Below are 22197 nucleotides of genomic sequence, written 5' to 3'. Positions count from 1 at the left end.
TAACTGGCTAGAGTATGTTTAAGGAGAGGTTACGTAGCGATCTCGTAGCTAGAGCCAGTGGCTGAAGCCTGGGACCCCTATATTCTTCGGATGGGCCATACTCCGTAGGCAAAGTATCAATGAACGGTCAGAATATACCCACTAGTTATGAAAATAGCTGAGCCACAGCTTAAAAAGGTCTCTTCTGATGTTCTTTTCAGCTAACCTGCCCGACCCATGGCAAGTTCTATCCCGTGTTTATGTTGGAGGACTGGGATTATACGATTTCAACAGGCTAGACGGGAACGATGGCGGGTTAATTTGACCGAATCGCAGGTTGGATATAGAGGAGCCTAATACCGATACTAAGACTGCCCGTCGTCATTCAGCCCTTTCACTTGGACTGACTGTCTCCAGACTGCACCTTTCCAAAGGACCAACAAGCTGCACAGATAAAAAAACACTAGAATGAGGGCCTCGACCCCAAAGCCTAGTCCGTAACCAACAGTCTCATTTAGGTTCGGGCTCCAGAAAGGCACAGTGAAGGACACAGTCTGGCGGATGATATTGATCAGCTGGAGCACTGATGGCGAATGGGACGGGTAGCAGTCGACACAGTAAGTTTTCAGAGGTGTTGTAACCAGCTGCAATCCAAAATTAGAAACGGCGAACCCAATGCAAGGCGCGATCCAATGGGTGCGGTTCTGCAGCGTAACGCCAAAAACCACCACGCCGATGATGACCATCACATAACCCGGCAATCCCACAAAGAGGCGAGATTCCAGACGCTCTCGGTCGTTATGGGTGGCAGCCCGGCGACGTTCCCGGTTCATGGCCCAGTCACACCCAGGACCACCCAGCCGCTCACCCAACAATACTCCGACTAGGGGCCCAATGAAGAATAGTCCCTGTGCGATCGCACCGAATCCATAAAGCTCCTTCAACGCAAGGGGTAGGATAACGGAAATACCAGGAGACGTTATTGCAAACGTGACCCCGTAGGCCAGGGCAATCAGAGCCAAGTGCGGGCTTTGTAGGAGAAGGATGGGCTCGATGAGTGTTCTTATGCTCAGCTGGTTGGGGAGCCGTTTCGGGAGACACACCAGCTCCGAAGGTCGGTATGTGTCAAACCCAGAGTTCTGTCGATGCCGGTACGAGGTCTCCGGACAGGTGAGCATGAAGCCGAGAAACTGGGAACCGTTGATGATAGCAATGAGCCACATCGTCCACTGCCAACCCAGATAGTAGACCACAGGTCCGCCTATTATTCCGCCCAAGGGTGCTCCTATGGCCACCATTTGCGTCCAAATACCGTTCTTACTCCCTCGTTCTTCGGGGCTGAAAAGTTCGACGACAATGACCCCAGGCACGACAAAACCGGACGAAATACCAATAGACTGAAACACTCTCGCCGTCATCAATGTACCGTAGGTCTTCGCGAATCCCCCGCCCAGAGCGGCAAGGCATGATAACAACATACTCGCAATCAGCACCGGTCGACGTCCATACATACTCATCAATGGGTTCCAAAGGAAAGGGCCCACACCCAGAAAGAGGACGTGGACGCCTATGAGGTACGTCGCCATTTGAGGAGAAACGTCGTATTGTTCAGCCATCTCATGGACTCCAGGGATAAGGACAGCACTGGTAAATCCTGGGCCGGCAGCATGAAAGCCACATTGCAGCAAAATAAGGTGTTTGCGAAGCCATGACCAATTCTGGGGTTATAACGGTCAAATCAAGTTCTAGTTCCACTGACTGAATAGAACTTACTATGGGTAAATCCTGAGCTGTTTGCTCTGGGTCAGAGGATAACTCACTATGTTGAGCCTCTTCTCCCAGCTTTGTTGAGTTAAAGGGACCCATTTGCCAGAGCCTTAGTCTTCTGACTTTGATTGCTTGATAGCAATGTTTGCATTGCAGCTGTGGCTTCTGAAGGTCTACGGGATGGAGTTATATAGATGAGGGTGATAGGAGAATTGAACAGGCGGGAACCTCCCGCCTGTAAGGCATTACCTCCATATTTCCGCCCCGGATCACCATCTAACTGCTATTCCCACCAATCCCTCGGCTGTCGTTGATCAAAGTACCCATAAAATATGCTATATTCTGGCTATTTGAACCGGCAAAAGTGGTCGGCTGGTGATGCGGGGGCGAGCCCGACTCGCTGGTTGGTTTTCATGCCGAAAACGAAGCTTTGTCAACATTAATAATTCTTTCAAATCGCTCTCTATCGCTGAATCAGCGCCAGAAGTTTCAAATTCGAGTATGAGCGAGCTATATTTGACCAGGGTTCCTCAGGTGGTCGTGATGGAGCTAGCCGGATATATATTTCTTCGATGCGAGTCAAGCGAATATCAGTGCTGTTCTATCAAGAAACTGTGTATGAAGTACTCTGTAAGCGTCTGATCGTGCCTATACGAAACATAAGACACATTCTAGTTTGGAGTTAGTATATTGTAGTTGAACGCTTAAAGCTGTCCTCTGGTTAGTTATATAGCATGGCTCAACCTCTCTGCTCACCCACTCCAGCTCAAGAAGCAAGAACCAAATGCTATGACCGAGCGTCTGGCTCGTAGAGGCCTATCCAGTCATGCATCATCAACTCCTATGCATCTTTCGTTCTTTTGTGTAGATATCGAGTCTCTTCGCGATGTTCAAAACGCAAGAAAAAGGGAAGAAACTGATTATATAAGCATTCCTATCTTATATAAGCACGCCTTACCCGGTTAGGAAAGTTGAAGTAAATAAAGTGAAGGAAGAAAAGGAAGAAAACATCATCTCTCGATATTAAAAGACATCCATATACTTGATAGTATTTAATCCATATATAGTACAGACTATGGCTGCTCACTCGGTATTGTGACGAGCCTGAATGAATTGGCAGCTTGCTGCGGCTTGTAACCACAATTACCACTCCCCGCAAAGTTAGCTAGCCACAGCTGAACTCCGTGAATAACATCGGGACAGAGGGTAGCAAACAGGATTATTAGATTCTGCAAGGCCAAGTAGGAATCGACCGGAGCTCAAGTTTCCATTCAACATGCTAACACGAATTCTAGCAGGGAGTATCCGTATCCAGTGAATGAATGCCTTTGTTTACACACGGCAAGGCGACACACCTCGACCTCGTCCTCCAACCACATCGCTCCATCACAGGTGAAGAACCCTGCCGCCGCTTAATTTTTGGCGCAGCTGCACATCTTCCCTGACATCTTTGCTCATGAATGCATTGTTTTAGCATACAAACCAATTCTACCACGTAAATCCTCACAGATAGGCGTGTTTCTCCGTGGGCAGAGGCCGCTTCGTTCGTCGGAAAAGCCCAATGCAGCCCGGAGCTGAAATGATAGCACGCCTGGACCGGACAGAGAGCTTTGCGTCTGGAGCAGGGGGAGATGGCAAATTACAGCAGCAGCGGTTCTAACATTAGCACCGGTACCGACACCAGCAATTCTCTCAGCTTCAAGAGCAAGATATCATCAGCAACCCACTCGTCATTGAAGATCACGCCCGCAAACTCTCCTATTTTCAAGCCAGCTTCGAACTCGAGAACTCCCTACAAATCAGCTAGCTACCAGACCACCCTTTCTCTCCAAACCGTTATTGGCACAACGACCTCAAACCCCAATGGCTTCTCGTACCATGAACCCACTCGCTCCTTCGCCTTGTGTGCGGGTTCCGCCGCTGTCCTCGCAGAGCTAGACGAGGACCTGTCCGTCTCCCAGCGATTCTTTCGAGCACGGCCGGCGGCGACCGGCGTCAATCCCATTCTTTCTTTCTACAACCCCCCAGGACCCCCGACGACCCCAGAATCGCGACTCAGACCACCCCAGGCTTCGCTGCGAGCGTCGATATCGGGCAGTTCGCAGCTTTATACCAATTCCCCAAATGGTGGGGAGTGGGCAGAGAGCAATGGGCCAAAATCGTGGACATCGCGAGAGAGGATAAAAGCAGTCACAAGCGTCTCGTTAAGCCCTAATGGCAGGTTGCTGGCGGCTGGAGAGGCATGTTCAAACCAATTCTACATCACTACGGAATACGACCATGCTAACTATTCCCCTTCCCTTACCATAGACTGGATATAACCCTCGTATCCTGATATTTGCTACGGCTAAGGACTCTCCCGCGGACGTTCCCCTCTCAATCATCACCGAACACACTTTCGGTGTCCGAAGCCTCGCGTTCAGCCCTAATTCGCAATTTTTGGCAAGCTTGGGCGATATTAACGACGGGTTCCTTTATATTTGGCAAATAAATCTCAGAAATGGCTCTGCAAAACTCCATTCAACGAATAAGTGCACATCCTTTGTTCGAGATATGTGCTGGATGGGAAATAACCTAATTACGTATGTCATTAGCCCATGTTTGCAATTATAAAGCGATGCTAATCCTATGCTCAGAGTCGGTATAAGACACATCAAGGTTTGGAGGCTCGGAGACGCCGGCAGGCCGAATTCTCCATTAAAGCAGCGACCCAGTGTTGACTCCCCAAATACCTCTACGAGTCCACTCCCAATAGCCTTGTCTGGGAGGAATTGTCTACTAGGCAATTTGCATCACAGCACATTCACATGTGTATCCAGCATCTCCGACCATGAAGCAATTATATGCTCTGATTCGGGGGTGGTATGTTTCCTGGATGACTCCAACGGCCAGCAAAAGCTCCAATACGTCAAGAGATTCGATATTGGTGTTTCTTCCGTTGTTATAGATTGTAACTCTGCCAATATTTGGTTTGGTGGTCGCGGTAGACTGCTAGAGAAATGCTCAATAGACGCAATGAGATCATCGCCCATGCTCTCACCAACTTCCGCGAATATTGATGCCCAAGCGTGTTCTATGCCGAAAAAGGCGGCAATCGTCTCCATGGGAATCATTGATACCCATATGATAACCGTGGACTCGACCAGGACGCTACGCATATGCCCACTTGACCCCCTGAGCAAGGACAATATCGAAACTGTGGCGGATGTCTCCGTATCTGCGCACCGAGATTCTGTGCTAGGGATCAGCACCGTCGAGACACCTAATACTAGGTCTGCGGAATTTTTCACCTGGTCCTGTGGTGGGACTGTCAGATTCTGGAATGTTAAAGGAACCTGCTGTGATACATACAAGGTCGACTTGGAACAACTTTCAGATGATGACGATGACGCCAATGAGTTAAAGGTTTTACGAGCTACAGGCGGCATAAAAATGTTTGTTTCCGGGGATAGATATGGGGTAATAAGGTGAGTGCCCCCACTATAAATAAATACTTATACATTACTGGGTCATTAACTCTTTTTTAAGAACAATTAATGGGGAAACATGGGAGTGTCAAAATGAAGTTAGAGCTCACGGGGCTGAAGTAACTGATATTGCAATCTATTCAGATCCGGAGACAACTTTAATTGCAAGCTGCGGGCGGGATAGAATGGTCCAGCTATTCAAGAGTTCCGACTACTCAATCGATGTAATACAAACGATGGATGAGCATGTTGGCGCTGTTGGGCAACTAATATTCACAAAGGATGGTAAACGATTACTCTCCTCCTCGGCAGACAGAACGATTATCATTCGCGAACGGATGACTCGGGATGACGACGGCGTCTCTACGGTTGCCTTTATTCTCTCAAAAGTCATCACGCTGAAAGCCTCGCCCGTTTCAATGATATGCCCGCCTGGTGACCCAGACACACTGATCTTATCTACGATAGATAGACTTATTCAGAGATACCATATACCATCTAGCCGGCAAGTTCATTCATTTCGGGTGGTTGACCCAGAGAGTGGCGATACGGCAGTCATGAGCTCCCTCACCATTGAAAGGGATTATCCCGAATACGGCCCGAGACTACTTATTGGTGTATCGACGACGGATAAGTCCATAAGGGTGTACGACTCAGAAAAGGACACACTTCTGACCAGAGAATTTGGCCACACCGAAGGAGTTAGTGACGTTGTGCTTCTTGAAAACAACGAACCGAACCCGTCAGGTGTAATAAAGAGAACACTCATCAGTACTGGCTTGGATGGAGTTATCATGGTGTGGAACCTCTCTACTCAACAGCAATACTTGCAAGAAAGCCCACACCTTGTCGTCCACCCAGAGGAGGAGACTCCTACAAAAGAGCTTACGGCAGTTAAACCACCTCTCCGGCGCATCCTCTCAAAAACCGAATTGGCTGGATTTCAAAAGTCAGATAATGTCATGACAACCCCAACTCCAGTCCGCGATTCTCCCCCCCGTATCCGCAAGAAAACGTCTAGATACACTCTAGGGGGAGGCTTCAAGAACGGCGTCAATGGCATATCTGCAATATCCACGCCCCCCCTGCCTCCACCTCGCCGATCTCCCACCACACCACATTCCGATAGGAATCAGGCCAATCGATCTCCTTCCCCTCCAAGCCCCAGACATTTGTCTAGGACAGTGAGCAACAAGACTAGCAGTAGTAGTCTTCGAACCAGCGGTAGTCTTCGACGCCCATCTATGCTTGAAATCCGCACTCGCACATCTAGCAAATCCAATTGGAATTCGCCTACCAACGGTAACTCGCCCAGCGAATTTGGCAGTCTAAACATGTCTACTGAACAAGTCTGTCGGACACTACGAGCTTATCGCAAAAAGCTAAACGTCTCGCCCGATAAATTTAACCTCCAAGGAGCAAGCGAACTCGAGCGGGAACTTGATCTAACTGCTCGTTCGCTGGGCGACAAGATGAAAAAGTCACAGATGAATGGGGCGAAGAATGATCCCAATTCAAACGGGAATACACCCACTACCTGCAGAAATAAAGATCTGTCACCATTACCCCCTAAACCAGCCCGACTTGCACGTCGAATACCATCAACGCCTAATTTAGGCCACGCGCGGAATGGGAAAGGCCATAGAACCAATTCTCTTGACGCGGATGGGGAGGGGTAGTATTTACCTCTTTTTGCCACTTTTGATATAAATCTTCTATGTCTTTCATACCACGACCTCCTGATACATTTACTTGCCTCCTTCATTTCCTTTATTCCGACATCTCGATATTTTTCTCTACTCTATTTGTGATAAAGCCAGTTTTCTTTCTTTGCGTAAATTGTGTGTGGGCGGTTGGTCGGCATAATACGGTTTGGATGGAGTCTCCCGCTTTTGATTAAGCAGTTTCATTTCTCAGTACCCTACTTGCTCTTTTTTTGCTTCTCTTCTATGATACCAGGGTCATTTGTTTGACATTCCCTTCCACTTATTGGCTAGCATTTATTGTTTACATGGCTCGTATTAAGAGCTCATATAAACCTTTGTCATCTTTCTCTCATTTGTTTGGAGTTTCCTTTCTTTCTCAGCAAGGGCCCGACGGATATGCCTACCATAAATTCTTGGGGTCTTTTTTTATTTTATCAGGACAATTAAATGTGGCCCTAGATATAATACAACTCACAATTACTACCCTAGTCGTCTGCTCAAATAAAAATAAGCTGTGTTTTTATTTAGTTTGCCAATAAAATAAGAGCTTTTAGGACTCGCAGTCTTTTTACCAGCACCATTATTAGGGTTTGGTAGGTTCAAAAAAACAATCCCACTTCAAGTAACTAGACCCTACGGTCAATCGTTCAAAGAGAGACATCACATACCAACCTGCAAGTTCCACTCCCTCAGCTAGTTTCAGTGCCTCCGTACACCACTTGCGGCTCAAATTCTCGTCTCCAGCTTTGTAATATTCTAGCGACTGGTTCCACATTGAGAGTCCCAACCTCTCCATTTCTTCGCAGATGTTAACTTTTTCGATATCGGCCATTGTATCTCTACAAATACTAGCCTTACCGGCCAGCTCCAGTGTTGTACGCGTGATATATTCCGCACAGTCAACCTCACAGATGACACCCAGTCGGTAGAGACAGTGAAGCCAGCGGAACTGTTCTAAAATGCTGCGTGCATAGTGCGAATTTAAAACAGTTTCTAAAACTCGCTACAGAACGTTAGTATCATAGGGATTATAGGGTAGGTGGTGAAAGCAGCTTACTCGGAATACCTCATAAGTTACGAGGTCCGTCCGCCTGGAGGAAATAACCAGACCCGCAAGGATGCAGCTCGTATTTGGTTCTATATCCACGAGATCGTTTAGGATTTCTTGGAGAGCCTCTACCTGTCCCGAAAAAATAGCAGATTCGAAGTCAAATACAGCCAATGAATGGTAGATATTAGCGTAAGTAAGCGGAATTTTCTGTGAATCCTTTGGAACACGAGCTTTGATGTATTCTCGGCACTGTTGTATATGTTCCCTTGCACTACGGTAATGTAAAACCTAGTACGGAATTTAGTGGTAGTGGTCCCAGCTACATTCGCGGAAGGGATATTGATAAATAGAATACTTACTTGAAAGGCAGAATCAGCATTTTCTCTTGCTAAGGCCACGCACACCGTAGCTGCCATAACATTGCACCTAAATTTACGCTCCTGGATGTTAAATAAGGCACCAGAGCCCAGACCATCTGGATACAAGCCTATCATCTGGAGATTTTATCAGATTTTATGCCATATGGTGTAGAGGTCTGGTAGGTCAAACCTTTATGCATGAGTTTATGAGTCGCTGCGAATATAGTGCAGGCCACTGTGAATAGTATATGGTTGCTAAGTTATAACAATTGCGGGAAAACCATTCGAGATTGCTGAGTAGTGCCTGTCCTGGCAGTACGCATTGAGAAACATTCTCACTGACTATTAGAAGAATGCCACATGGTTAGCCACAGTTTTTAACCGCAGAACAACGAGTCTTACACTTCTCAAATATTAGACAGACTTGTTCGATAAGCGGGGTTTCAGCTGTATTTTGGCCACTGGACAATGATATATCGGCCATAAGGCGGACGTAGCATCTAACAGAATGAATGCATTAATCCTGCAGCCAGGAACGGTTGTCGAGCCGTGAATTAACACTTACTTAAGAAAGACGGGAATACGTATGATTAGTTGTTGGTCAGGGCAGGAATCATATTTTTTGAGCAATTTCATGAAGACTGGCCGTAGCATAAATGATTTCCCAAGTGATTTAGCATCAGATATGCAAGCAAGCATATGTCCGTAGCTGCTTTGACAAAGAACCAAATTATCTAAGCTTTCTGTTACTACCGTGATCATAAAGGTTAGCTAAATATAGCTGTAAATGTTAAGGGTAAAGTGGTAGACCTAAGTCAAAGTTATCAAACCTTAATGCAAGTTTGAATTGTAGAAATTGTATAGAAGGTGATGATTTGCCATGCCCCTTAATTTCGTCCATAATACCAGAGGCTGTATCGCGGTCCAGGTGTAATGCGCAGAATAATAGCTTCCTATGGCATAAAGATAAGAAAATATGGAATATATATTAGACTCAAACTTAAGAAAGGCATCTTACCTCTGGATTATAATTTGGTTGCCCTCTGCAAGAAGGGGGTGCTGAGCTAACTTGCACCATTCCATTGCGTCCTTAAATTCCCCTGCCTGGATACAGAGATGCACCTTCTTTGAAAACAACTAGACTAAGAGTCAGTTTATAGGCCTCCAAAAGCGGAGGAGCATAGTATACTATTTGTGCCACCTGGGAAGCATCAACACCGAAGGTTAACGTTCGCGGGTTGCCTATATTTAGCAATGATACGAATTCCTGCATCTGCGTTAGGCTTTCAAATGTCTTCGGATTATACACACAGAGCCAGAAATATGTTAATATTGCCTTCTCTAATAATTCAACCTGGTGTTTTTCGGTGAGTTGAAGCCTGTAAATTATCAAAGCTTTGTGAATTCGACACGCGGAATTAGGACTATCCACTAGCTATTAGTTTCATTCAATTGAGACTATAAGGGGATCACTATACTTCCATAGCCAGAACTGATGAATGCAGTGCAGTATCCTTGAAATATGTTAGACGGATACCTTCTTGTAACCACGGACACCTAGAGCCGACTTACATATCTAGGTTAGGTTTATTAATCACCACTTCATTCGTGATTAAAGCGAGGCCTGTTTTTAGCGGTAGCGTTAGTTTTAATGCTAGATAACCGTGAGGGAGCACTCACGGTTATGGCATTGCAATTCCCCATTTTCTATACGCGGCCCTATTCTATTAAAAACTTCAACCCCTAGGTACAAAGTACTAGGGTGGGAGTGATAATCCTATCCTACTCGTTAGTGAGCAAAAGAGTTACTGGCCGATGGGCTGCGTACACGATCTAAATCCTCCAGTAACTTTAGCGTAGTCTTCTCCTCACCAATGTCCTTTAGCTCCAGGCGAACTTGAACTAAGGCGATTAATGATATTAGACGACGCATAAGACATGATCAATTGGTGGCATACTAGTTTTATGCAGAACACATTGTCGAAATTCTTTGGATGACTTGCTCGAACTATCTAGCTCTTGTATAATGTCGTAGCATTGCTGTAACCATATGGCAGCCTCGGGATACTCACCCCGTCTAATCATCTCGTCGCCAATATAGTAGAGAATGTCAGCTGCTTTGGTTGCAAACTCAGGGTCCTTCTGAATAGAGAGCGAAATCAGGCCACTGAATGATTGACTCGTTGGATCCCTCCATCGCTATTCATCCATTAGTTAATGTCACGGCGTAGTGCTATTCAATCAAACTCACAAGGATAGAAAGTTGGGATAGACATTCAGCCAGTAATATATTGGCCTCATTGGATCCAATTTGGGATACTCTCGCCTCGTAATCAGCCAGCTTTTGAAGGACCTTTATACTTAGATCTAGATAGCCCAAGACTATCCTCCAGCTGTTAAAAAAACCGCATACACCCAATAGGAGTGAGGGTACTAACCTATCGCCCTTTTAGCTGTCTTCAAACCAGGCTTCAGAAGCCGGATATAGTCTTAAAAGTGCCGTTAATTGAGAGCAATAATCCGCTGCATCACTTTCAAAGTAGGTCACTTACCGTGATCCTCGTTCTTATCCCCCATCACACACGCAAGTAAAAGGAACGCAAATACCTTCGCTATCTCAAGAGAATTAGGGAATGCGCTTCCACGCGCAACGATTGAACAAACCTTTACATAGACCCGCCATCCTTTCCGTCATCCTCTCCATCATCCCCTCTTCTCGCATCGACCAAGTGTCACGCCTATTTTGTGCGCTCTCATCTTGTGTAAATAACAAGTTACATGCATTCCATACTCCCACAGCGGCGTCATCCAAGGTTCGTCGTACATCTTGGCTTAAGCTGGTGGTATCAAGTGGGAATGGTTTGTAGATATACTCGTTTAATTTGCCTGTAGTTACTTGTAGGGCCACTGATGATGATTGGACTTCGCTGCATAATCTGGTTGCAAACACTAGAGGCGCGTCAGGTATGTCGTTATTGATAGACAGAATAAGGGGAAATGAACTAACCGCATATCTTGGTTACCTCACTCTCAGCCATCCTGCCGAGTCGTTACGGCTCTTGACATTGGAACCTCGAGGTGATGTTGATGTTGTGTAGAAGTTGACGTTGGTCGCGGGGAAGAAAAGATAAAAGAGAAAGGCAACCGTGCACTGTCCCGATCGGGTAATATAAACGCAGCATATCATCTGAAGGCGCAAATATGAAGAAACGAAGTCCAAAACATGCATCTTAACATTACTGTGCCTTGAAAGTGACTTGTATTTTGATGATATATACTATCACCAAAGCTAATGTCATCATCGGATCCTAGCTACGGCCCTGTATCACGATTGATGGATCTTGGTCCAACTATCTAGGATCCTATGAGGCTGAAAAGGAGAGTTTCTCTGATCAGATTCATATATTTCCTGACGTCGCGGGAATGCCAGTCTTTGCTAATAGAGGCTCGGGGGATTGGTATTCAGACGTTTCTTGACAACGGCGGAGAGCAGTCGAGATGGTGGCGGCCGCGTCGGCTTAATTGGTACCAGCCGTTTGTTGGGATTTTATTATTATTATTATTATTACTCCTTCTACTGCTAGAAGCGAATATCGATCTCTCGTGCTTGCTCCAATTTGTGTTTGCCGATTCTGATAATATCCCATTAGTGAGGTCAACGCAGGCCGAATGATATGCATGGATGTCCATCGCCTCTCAGGTTTAGCTAGTTACTCCTTACTTTGTGGATAGTTGTCCCAGCGTAATGACCTGGGCTTCAGACCTTGGCTCTTTACTTCAATCGGCGCTCGGAGAGCCGACTTATCTGGTTTGCTCTTAGGCCTTATTTGCTGTGTTGTCTTTAATATGTACGTACGAACCTCCCATCTTTGAAAATGGGAGGGTCTATATCGATACCATCTTCTCCCACTTTCCATTCTCAGTTCACCGTCTCGTCGGGAGATGTCAGCTTCGGTGACCTGCATAATACCTGGCGTAGTGCTAGTTATATCGGATCATGTTAAGGACTTACACTTCACTCCTCCGAACCTACTTAGCAAAGCCTTTGCCCACGATATCAACTTCAATATTGCCGCTCTGAATGGGACATGGAATGTTTATCGGCTAGTCGATATAGCTAGTCCCAGCAAAGTTGTGGCGTGGTTTACCTGTTCACCTGTTATGATGAAATCCTGGCGTTCTGGGCGTTGAGCCGCGCATGTATATAGTTACCTGAAATTTGGTCCGGTTTAACTAATTGAACGATCGAATCCAATCAATCTCAAAAGTGAGCAGCGGTAAAAGGTCCTGCCACGAGTGTGGTCAAGAAAAAGGTGTCTTTGCAGAAATGTAACTAGACACATATATTGAAGCTTCCCCCATAAAAATGAACGTAGATAGCTTAATAGCTGAAAGAACAACCCTGGAGCACAAATTATATTGAGTGAAATCCATGATGTGGGCCTCTTTATGCTGCGAATGCAACTAAAAATATGTTGTGTGATACATGGTTGGAGATTTCCCTGGATTCCTGGATATGTTTAAGGCATGCGTATGAAATTTTAGTAGGCTATCCTGACGTTTTGGCTACTATTCCTCAAAGCTGAATACAAAAATAAGCCATAAGAAGCTGTGCAAGGTTAATGCTATAATTCTCTCTTAATAACCAAGAGTCTTTACCTCCAGGTGCGCTATTAAAGGTACTTTGATTAAAATTCAACTTGTAACTTGGCCTGCCTATCGCAGATGTTTACCTCACTCCTGCTGCCGATACAACTTCAACCTCAACGCCCAATACTTGGTCTCTTCACGAGTCATAGTTAGGGGCAACAAAATTTCATACGGTTCAATCTGCCTTCTTTGCCCTGTATAAGGTCCCAAGGAGGCTACCATTCGTCCTTAGAAGGTTCTGCGGCCGGTCAAATTCCACTAATTTTCCTTCATCGAAGACACCCACCTTGTCATAATTGAGTATTGTGTTCACCTAACATAAAAGCATTAGCATCAGAAATACCAGAGCCACTTTTAAAAGCTCGAACGGAGTGTGCAATAGAAGGCAAGGAATATCTTTCGAGTGAAACCGAGTACAACGGTAACGCTTCAGCGGATTAATGCAACTCACTCGATGTGCAATGGTCAATATGGTAAAATCTTTGAACTCTTCCTGGACAAGTCTTTGCATCAGAAGGTCCGTGTTACTATCGACATTACTATTACTGGTTGCTTCGTCGAGAATAAGAATTTTGCGGCCATCTTTTCTAAGTATGGCCTGGGCGAGTCGGAAGAGCTGCTGCTCCCCTGCGGAGAGGGAGCCGGCGTCCATCTTCCCATCTAGGCCACCACGCGACTCAATCAAAGACCAAAGGTGCACCTTTTTTAGTGCATTCTGAATACAGTCATCAGATATTGTCCCCGAAGGATCGGCATTAAGACGGACGGAGCCTGCGAGTGTGAACTGATCCTGCGGAATTGTGATTATTTGGGATCGGACTTCGTGTCGCGGAAGTGTAGACAGATCCACGCCGTCAATGATAATACGACCCGCCGATATATCGAGTAGGCGGAGAAGAGCAAGAATCAGAGAACTCTTCCCACTGCCGGTCCGCCCACAGATGCTAATCTTTTCACCAGGGTTTATCCGCATCGTGATGCTGCTTAACGCCATGCATACCCCATCATATGAGGCTGACACTGACTCGAATTGAATTTCACCCCTATTTGGCCATACCGCAGGTGGCTTCCCGTCCTCTCCGGGCTGGTTTTCAGTTGGAGTCGAAGCAATGAGTGATTTGACTCGAGCTATAGCTCCCAAGGACGTCTCTAGCGATGTCCAAGAAGTAATGAGCTTCTACAGTGACTGATTTAAAACTAAAATGGTGTTTAATGCCGCCCCGAGGAGAGCGGGATTGGTACTATGTCTCAGGGTGAAGGCGAGAGAAACAAGAATTGTTGCTAGCGCGGCCACGAGAAGATCCAAAACCAAGTTTAACCAGCGCTGAGCAGAAAACAGAAGATAATAGGGCTTCTGTGAAACATCAAGGCGGTGTAAGTTGATTTTTTTCAATGATTGCTGCCACCCGAATGCTCGGATAGTCGAGAGTCCATGTAAAGTTTCCAGAAAGTGCGAGTATATCGGACTTTTTGCCTCTAGATCCATATGTCGAAGCTGGCGGGATGTTCTCAAGTAGACACCCTGGATTAGGTAAATAACGGGAAGTGTAAATGGAACCGTAAGAGCCATGTAGCTAGATCCTGTGCAGACCAGTATAGCTTGAGCGACGCAATTGCAGAATTCTGCTCAGTTCCCCGTTAGTTGGCGACCTCAAGATGTCTTTTTCATCTATATTTTGGTTTTGGGAGAACACAAACCAGTTGCTGTTTGATTAAACGCTATAGGCAGGGCGTTGTCGATGAGAGACATATCTTGACTAAATCTATCGAAGTCTGCATAAGTATCATTTAGTTACGCATTCCTTGGATCTAATTAGACCGTACCTATTTAGGGTAACGCCTGTATCGGTGTTCGCAAAAAAGCATTGCGGCGCTCTTGACTATTTATTAGCCTTTTGAAAAATCGCAGTCTCCAGAAGATATCGTACCTCATGACAGATTCGAGTAGACCTTGATGGAGTCGGGCCGACGATTTTTGTAAAATCTTGATGAAGGTGACCCTAACACGGTTAGACTTTCATTTTGAATATAGAAGTAGCCTCCCCTACCACAGATTTCCGGCGAGAAAGACGTCTGCCATGATGCACAACATCACATACACGGGGATATAAATGTGAAGTTGATCGCCACCAGCTCCAACCCATAGTGCTAACCATGCCCCTGGAATTGCGGTTAGTGACTCCTGAGTACTAAGGCTGCATTAAGTTACTCACTAGGAAATGCGATTGCAAAAGCATATCCAATATTAGCAATAACAAATAAAGTTGCATACTTCCATCCAATTGAATTGGCATAGTACTTGTAAACCTCAATATCACCAGTCCGCCGCGCTAAGTCTTGCTCGTCTGTTAGTAAACTAAAGGACTCCTTTGCTTCTCGGATTCTTTCTGTTTCAAAGGGCTGCGAAATGGTATCACTTAGTGCTTCCGTTCTAGAGTCTATAGTGTCGCCTGGCCCATCTTGGACAATGCGCCCTTTATCAAGGACAACGACTCTATCTGCGAAATGAAGGTGTTTAACTAGGTAGAAAACAATTAGAGACAGGGGTGATGAACAACCTAAGCATTGTGGATATACTTGAATGTGTGACAAGCACTACGGTGCTATTGAGCCTCTGTACCAGGCCATTTTTCCCAAAAAGCCTGGTAAATATTGTATCCATCGTCGTGGCATCAAGGGCGCTGAATACGTCATCAAGGAGCATAACCTTTTTTCGAGCATAAAAGGCTCGAGCCAGAGCCTATATTAAAATTAGTGTGCTCCACCTGGTTTGGAGTAATTTTTACGCACCAATCTTTGCCTCTGGCCTCCGCTTAGGATTAGCCCGTTGTTACCAATTTTTGTATAACTACCGCCAGGCCACAATTTGATGTCCTCCTCTAAGCAACAAGCGTATACAACTGCTTTATACCAACTTTCATCAACTGCCAGATCCTCATGGAACCCACAAATTGACTGAAGAATAGACGTGTTGGTTAACCATGGCTTCTGGTGGCAATAAGCTAATTGTGTTGATGTGACAGTTATCAATCCACTTTCGCAGACGAGTTCGCCTAGAATGGCCCTTATTAGAGTCGTTTTCCCAGCGCCAACAGGCCCCACAACCATAGTCAGCGATGCGGCTGGAATATTTAGGGTAATATCCTTCAGTGCAGGGGGAGCCGCTACTGAGGGACAAACAGTCACCCCTTGCAAACTGATCACATTCTGGGCGTCCAAATTGGTTGATTTTGAGCTCAGTTGTTCTAGCTCAACAACGTGCAATGAAGGAATATTAGAAGGCGATAATGATGCCTTCTCTAACGGGGGTAGAGAGCCATTGCGGTAGTCGACCCGACAAGGGAGGCGGAGATAGTTTTGGACGCGTGTGAAGGAACCCAGGCAAGCACCAGCATGGGGAATCGCATCCATGAAACTTTCCGCTGGAATCGTCACTAGTGAGATAAGGGCCAGTGAAGTGAAGGCTTGTTCAGTTGAAAGCAGATTCGAGTGCTGAATCTTTGCTTGGACAGTAAACGCGATGAATGCTATAGCTGGCGACCAGATAGCCGGGAGGGTCGCTAGTCCAGACTGTAAGTAACTAGCTAACTATAGTCATGGTTGGTCCGAACCAATATTTTGGAGCTTACGCACCGAGGACATTCAAGAGAATAATGAGCCACATAAATCCACCTGAAAGGCGTAGCTCATGCACCCGCAGCTTCTGTAATGTTACCTCCAGACTCTTCTCAAGGCCTGTTTGTAAGAAATTAATCAGTATCCTAAACTTCAGATAGGGGTCACTGATTTGGCCGACCCATTGATTTTATAGTTTTGACCGAATTAAGCGCGGATGCTGTCGTAGATACCCGTTCCTGGATCGCTTGAGTCCACATTTGCCGCTTCCTACCAATATGCCTAGCGACAAAAGCTTGACCGAAAGTACAAACTGATAGCCCTATGCTTAGCTTTGAAGCATAGAGTTGGAGGGTAGAAGGGTACTTACTCAGGGTGAGAACTGTAGGCACTACACAGTTTGCTCCCAATTTCTTTTCTAAAAGCCATATCCCGATTGCCATTTCGATTGTGCTGCCCCATATCTCATTGATTGACTCAAGGGAGTCCACAATATTTTCAATGTCTGTCGTAGTCAGTCAGTAAACGGCAAATAAATCATTCAACCTGTTATACTACCTGTCGACATCAAGGTCAAAGCAGCACCTTCAAATTGCAGCCCGTCCTGGATTTCTATAGTATGATTATAGATAAGAGTAACCATTGCCCCACGGAACATAGTGGTTATTCGAAAAATACGCTGCCTATAATGTACAATGGCCAACTGCGAGAAGGTATTAGCGTATGTTAGAATTGCTGGCCTTCAGGGTTTGACTTAACAGATTTTCCAACATATACTAGAAATGTCGCACCAATTAAGCCATATCCGTAGTTCCGGGACTGTTCGGAGTCTGGATGACTGAGTAAGTTGATAGAGCGACTGATCAAGAAGGGCTGTGTATAATTAAATCCAACTAATGCAAGGCGCGGGACTATTGTCAAAAGCCATTCTGATGACAAGCAGAATGCTGCTGCAATTGCTAAAACATTATCTCCCTTTGAATGCTCTTTAAGACTGGTTAGTGAAAATTCCATATTCACGGATTGGGTGTACCCATACTGTGGGCTCCCCAGGCCGTTCCTATCTTTTCCTCTAGGGCTCGAGAGTCGATTCGTTCATCAATTTTGAATAGATCTTCGTACGTCATGACCCTTCTAAAGCCAGTAATGAAAAGTTTATTGAGCCACCAAAGAAAGCTCCAGCTGAGGACGCCACTGGTTGATTCCGGAGAGTAAGAGCTGTAGGGTTCTTTAAGATAGCCAACTTTGGGTTGCGCTTCAAGGAAGAACAGCACAAGCTTGGCAGCCAGAGCAACTGTCAAAACCGCAGAGATGGAAGATTCGTGTATCAGAAAGAGAGTTCGAATCTGGACAGCGCTAAAAAGACTAGATAGAAGGAGAAAGATAAGCAGTAAAGATGAAGGCTTGCATGATCTCCAGTGCTCTGCAGAGGATAGGAGCACGACTAGAAGTGAGTCAATAAGCGAGAGGACAGCGGACGGAACAGTCACCCTATTTCGAATTGTATGGTTTGAAGCCCATAGGACCACAAGCGCTAGTTGAAGGCCAATGGATATCGTGCCCACGACCTAGTATATCAGAAGGGCTCATATTAACTGTTGGTTATAAAGAAGGACGTCAAGGCAAGGCTTGTAGATCCAGTACCCACCATTTTAGACTTAAGCATCGGGTGTGGCAGAACTTTAACCTTCTTTCCATGTAGAAAGTATAGCCGCGCAAGCGCCAGGAGAATCATAATCGCTGATGGCAGGATAGATAGAATGCTTTGCTCAAACAATAGAGTGAAATCGAATCTTTGGCAGCTCCCCGGGCCGAATCCATGGTCTGAACAATCACCACTAACACTCGCCATGGAGGACAGCATATAACAATGGATTGATGCCTGGAAATGACAGGTAGGCTATATTCGTATGTAGCGTGAGAAGTGTGCATTCGCATACACAGTGGCGTCTGGTCAAGTCTTGAAGGACAAATCATCTGCTCGAATTCTTATTTAGACATTCTCAGGTACTTGAAAGAGGGAGCTCCATATATAGATATATGTAATTTTGTGGCTGTTACGACGCTCATTTCTGCCTGGTTGACTTTTGCACCTAATTCCTTAGAGAGTGGAGCCATTCCACACTAGTTATACCCTGGCGATAACTAGTTAACCGAGGGGCAAATGGCCTTTTAATATCGGGGGTCAGACTGTGCGAGCGACCCACGAACAAGAGCAAGTATATGTATTTATTACTTTGGCAATTAGAATCTCTTGGTTATTCAGTTCCGCACATTTGTCTGATAAGTAAATAATCCGTGGCTACGACGCAGATAGCCTATAACATATAAAGGACGGGAAGGAGAGCTATCTCTCTAAATTCAAGGATAGAAAGGGGGTAGTATCTAACTAACATAGGCACTCTCATGCTTAGATTAAGACATAGTGGTCCTAGGCCTCGCATCGTACAACTGGCCAACCCGCTTGTTATGCAGCTCTAAAGCAGTGAGATGAGGGAAGCGCTGGGGAGTTTCAGGGGTGACAAATTGGGGCAGAGGACCGACATGTGCATCGCGGTCTGCCTTGGCAAACAGGGCGATAGTGTACCGCTCAGGAAGAACCCCTGCCTTCTTGTCCTTAAGAGAAACGGGTGCGGTGACCTGGTGGACAGCAGCTTTGAGTCGGCCATTGATCTTGTGCACTAGTGTATCGCTGATATAGACGCCGACCTCCGTGGGATGGAAATGAATGTTCTATTTTAACGATCGTTTTTTTTTTCTTGCTCTCGGTTTCCTTGTAGCAGTACATATATATTTATATCTTTTTGGCCAAGTGACCATGTTACTCTTGATAGCGCCCTTCTGTTCCTTTTTTAATGTTTGTTCATTAGGTCTATAGTATGTACAACTATGCATCCTTGAAAAAAACAGTTTGAACGTCGTAACCAGAGGCTGACCACCAATAACTTCCATATTGTACAGGAAAATCGTCTATCCTTTCGTCTCTCCTTCTCACTCCTGCTTCTCTCCACTCGTTAACTAACATCTCTCTCGTCCTCTTTCTCCACTTACTTCCTCCCACATCGAGTCATAGACTGCTGCCCCTTACTGGAAGCGTGAGATATTACCCATTTATCAAATTTCTCTTCCCGGGTATCTGTACTGCACGTTCATCTCATTGTACATATCTATGGTAATCACGTAATTCCGTTCTGTATGGGCAACATATTAGTAAACATGTTATCTAGAGCGAAAGGTACCGAGGAATCGCTTTATAAGGATCATGAACCTTCCGACCGGGAGGTTGGCTTTTCATCCAGTGTAAAACGAGAAGAATCAGATTCCATACATTGGGATGATATAGGGTAGCTGGGGTTCTCAAACAACCAAGTGGAATCCGCACACTAAGAACCTTGACTAGTTAGTTAAAGAATTCGGTTTGACAATTGGGGAGCGAACGTAACGATTGGGACAAAAGTTGAATATTTTGATCCCAATGACACCGTCACTAGATCCTATAACTACAACTTTAGAGCTTATTTTTATGGGATCCCACAGGATGCGCCCATAGCTAACGCCATAGTTGACTTATTTCCATGTCGGCGTAGACCTTGGGTATGTAATATCTGCAAAAGGATCGAAGGATCTCCGCATCATGCTGCTGCATATGCTAGGTTCAATTTGAGCTAGATATCAGAGAACTTCATGCTATCATGGGACTTGCCCTCCTATATATCGAATAGACAACGAAGGGGTATCAAAATGTAACACATGGCTCAATCTCGAGAAATAACCACTGAGCTCCCTGAAGCCTCGATCTCCTAGAAATGAGCTCGATGCCTTTCGTGAGATATACCATCGTTTTAAATAGCCTTGCAAAGCTGCCATCCTCCAACAGAATAAACTGGGAGTTAGAAAGATATTCATGCATATAGAGGTGTCAGCTGACTTGTATCTGATAATATGTCACATGACTACAATAATAGTTATGTGGATTAGTAATTGTTTAGATCGCGATAGCCCGATAAGGGAAAGGTAGCAGAGCTTCAATATAAAAAAAGCGACAAGCTCCTGAAGCTACGATATAACCGACGTTACAAGCTGCGAGATAATAAGCATGGCTCCAAAGCGCAAGCATACTACGCAGGCAGAAGCAGATGCCGATGGCCCCTCCTCTCCTCCCGCGAAAGCAAAACGCAGCAAGCCCAACAACCCTCCCTTCGCCGCCCTCAAGCCTCGCATCCGACATATCAACGAAGAAACGATAAAATCCAAATGGACAACCCTATCGGATTCTACGCAGGAGAAGGTGAAACAGCTCTTCTTGTCTGTCGAGCTGCCAGTTATAACACGACACCGGGACGAAAAGAAGCGCGTCGAAGCACAGTCTGCGCTTGCAACCGTGCGCAAGAACCTGGGCAAGCGGTTGCCAAAGATGCCGTTTCCAGCGGGCACGAGGGACGGGAGTTTTGATTATGAGGGTGCTCTGGGAGAGAGTGTATGTTTACCCTCGGCTTTTTGGTGGGATTGAAGCTTACATCTATAGCGAGCGCTGGAAGGTCAATTGGCGACGACTACAAGTTCTATCCGACTGTTACAGGCTGAGATCAAACGGGAAGAAGCAGAGTTGGCCAAGGATAGATTGAAACTCGAGGAGCTGGAGCGGAATGCAAAGGCAGCGGAGTCTGAGAGGAAGAGGTTGAGCAAGAACGTAGGTCTCGTACTTACAGGTGAAGCAGGGTATATGATGATACTGATACCTGACTTAGGTTCACCCTGTTTTGAAACAGCTTGACGAATCGAGCATGAACGAAGCCGGCAGTGGTGTTGCGGACTTTACGCTGAAAGACGACGAGACCGTCCTAAGTGAAGTACGGATCACATCATCTATGCAGCTCTAACGGAACGGTATCGGTGCTGACACGTACTTTAACCATCTAGCTCGACGCAGATCCAGCACTCCTTCCAACCATCAAGCAGCTACGCAACCACCTCGAGTCCATGCAAGGCAACGCAGCGCAGGTACGGGGAATCGGCCACGCCATCGCCCAAGCGAAGTCGGCACTAGACATGCTCCCGCTAGGCTGAAAAGACTTCCCTTGGCTGGAGAGGAAAAGAAATTAACACGGACTCGACTCGCTGTTCCTGCACGAACAAGGTACACAGATAAAGTGGCCTCGGCATGGATGATACGTCACTTTGGCACACTTCCATGACGGAGGTTTATGCACAGTATAGAGGGCGTGCGTGTCGACGCTATGGAAGCTTCTCAAGGCGATACTCTTGCAGCAGGCAGAGAGCGGTGTATCGACAGGCACATCCGGCCGTTTGACACGGCTCCAGCGAACTGGCGATGCCTCGAGGACACACACAGAAAGAGACAGAGAGAGAGAGAGATGCATCCAGGGATCATCCTAACAACTCATCTTATGCTGCCAAGTAGCTCCAGACATAACTATTGATTGTATCATGCTCGGCACTGCATGTGATGGAATCTCGACATGCACAAGCCGTAAAATGAAACCTGATAAAAACATGAAAACACTGCGCAGTATCGTACGCCTCCGAGAGCGACTCTCCAGCCATCCCAGCACCGCTATTGGATCTGTTTCCTGTTCGCGGCG

The 22197-nt window shown here is 46.0% G+C and overlaps 5 protein-coding genes across 5 annotated transcripts; 3 read left to right on the top strand and 2 right to left on the bottom strand.

The window, feature by feature from the left end:
• Positions 1-344: 344 nt before the first annotated feature.
• Positions 345-1845, bottom strand: GIQ15_02136 (uncharacterized protein; the record flags this gene model as incomplete). The annotated part of the gene is made up of 2 exons (XM_033549553.1): positions 345-1697; positions 1753-1845. 2 exons carry the CDS (start codon positions 1843-1845, stop codon positions 345-347), a joined length of 1446 nt encoding a protein of 481 aa, XP_033406714.1.
• A 1532-nt stretch (positions 1846-3377) lies between these two features.
• GIQ15_02135 (WD repeat protein) lies at positions 3378-4067 on the top strand (the record flags this gene model as incomplete). The annotated part of the gene is made up of 1 exon (XM_033549552.1): positions 3378-4067. The coding sequence occupies one exon, from the start codon at positions 3378-3380 to the stop codon at positions 4065-4067; it is 690 nt and encodes a 229-aa protein (XP_033406713.1).
• A 709-nt stretch (positions 4068-4776) lies between these two features.
• On the top strand, positions 4777-6892 carry GIQ15_02134 (WD repeat protein; the record flags this gene model as incomplete). The annotated part of the gene is made up of 2 exons (XM_033549551.1): positions 4777-5213; positions 5398-6892. The coding sequence occupies 2 exons, from the start codon at positions 4777-4779 to the stop codon at positions 6890-6892; spliced, it is 1932 nt and encodes a 643-aa protein (XP_033406712.1).
• Positions 6893-13154: 6262 nt separating this feature from the next.
• Positions 13155-17252, bottom strand: GIQ15_02133 (uncharacterized protein; the record flags this gene model as incomplete). The annotated part of the gene is made up of 12 exons (XM_033549550.1): positions 13155-13292; positions 13431-14128; positions 14678-14742; positions 14804-14854; positions 14908-14979; positions 15028-15139; positions 15193-15379; positions 15600-15719; positions 15770-16559; positions 16609-16714; positions 16965-17099; positions 17153-17252. The coding sequence occupies 12 exons, from the start codon at positions 17250-17252 to the stop codon at positions 13155-13157; spliced, it is 2574 nt and encodes an 857-aa protein (XP_033406711.1).
• Positions 17253-20690: 3438 nt separating this feature from the next.
• GIQ15_02132 (uncharacterized protein) lies at positions 20691-21661 on the top strand (the record flags this gene model as incomplete). The annotated part of the gene is made up of 4 exons (XM_033549549.1): positions 20691-21071; positions 21120-21284; positions 21343-21444; positions 21515-21661. 4 exons carry the CDS (start codon positions 20691-20693, stop codon positions 21659-21661), a joined length of 795 nt encoding a protein of 264 aa, XP_033406710.1.
• Between the last annotated feature and the right edge of the window lie 536 nt (positions 21662-22197).

Source organism: Arthroderma uncinatum, assembly GCF_011692745.1.
Source record: "Arthroderma uncinatum strain CBS 119779 chromosome Unknown scaffold2, whole genome shotgun sequence".
Classification (NCBI taxonomy): Eukaryota; Fungi; Ascomycota; class Eurotiomycetes; order Onygenales; family Arthrodermataceae; genus Arthroderma; species Arthroderma uncinatum.
This window is presented reverse-complemented; position numbering and strand designations above follow the sequence as displayed.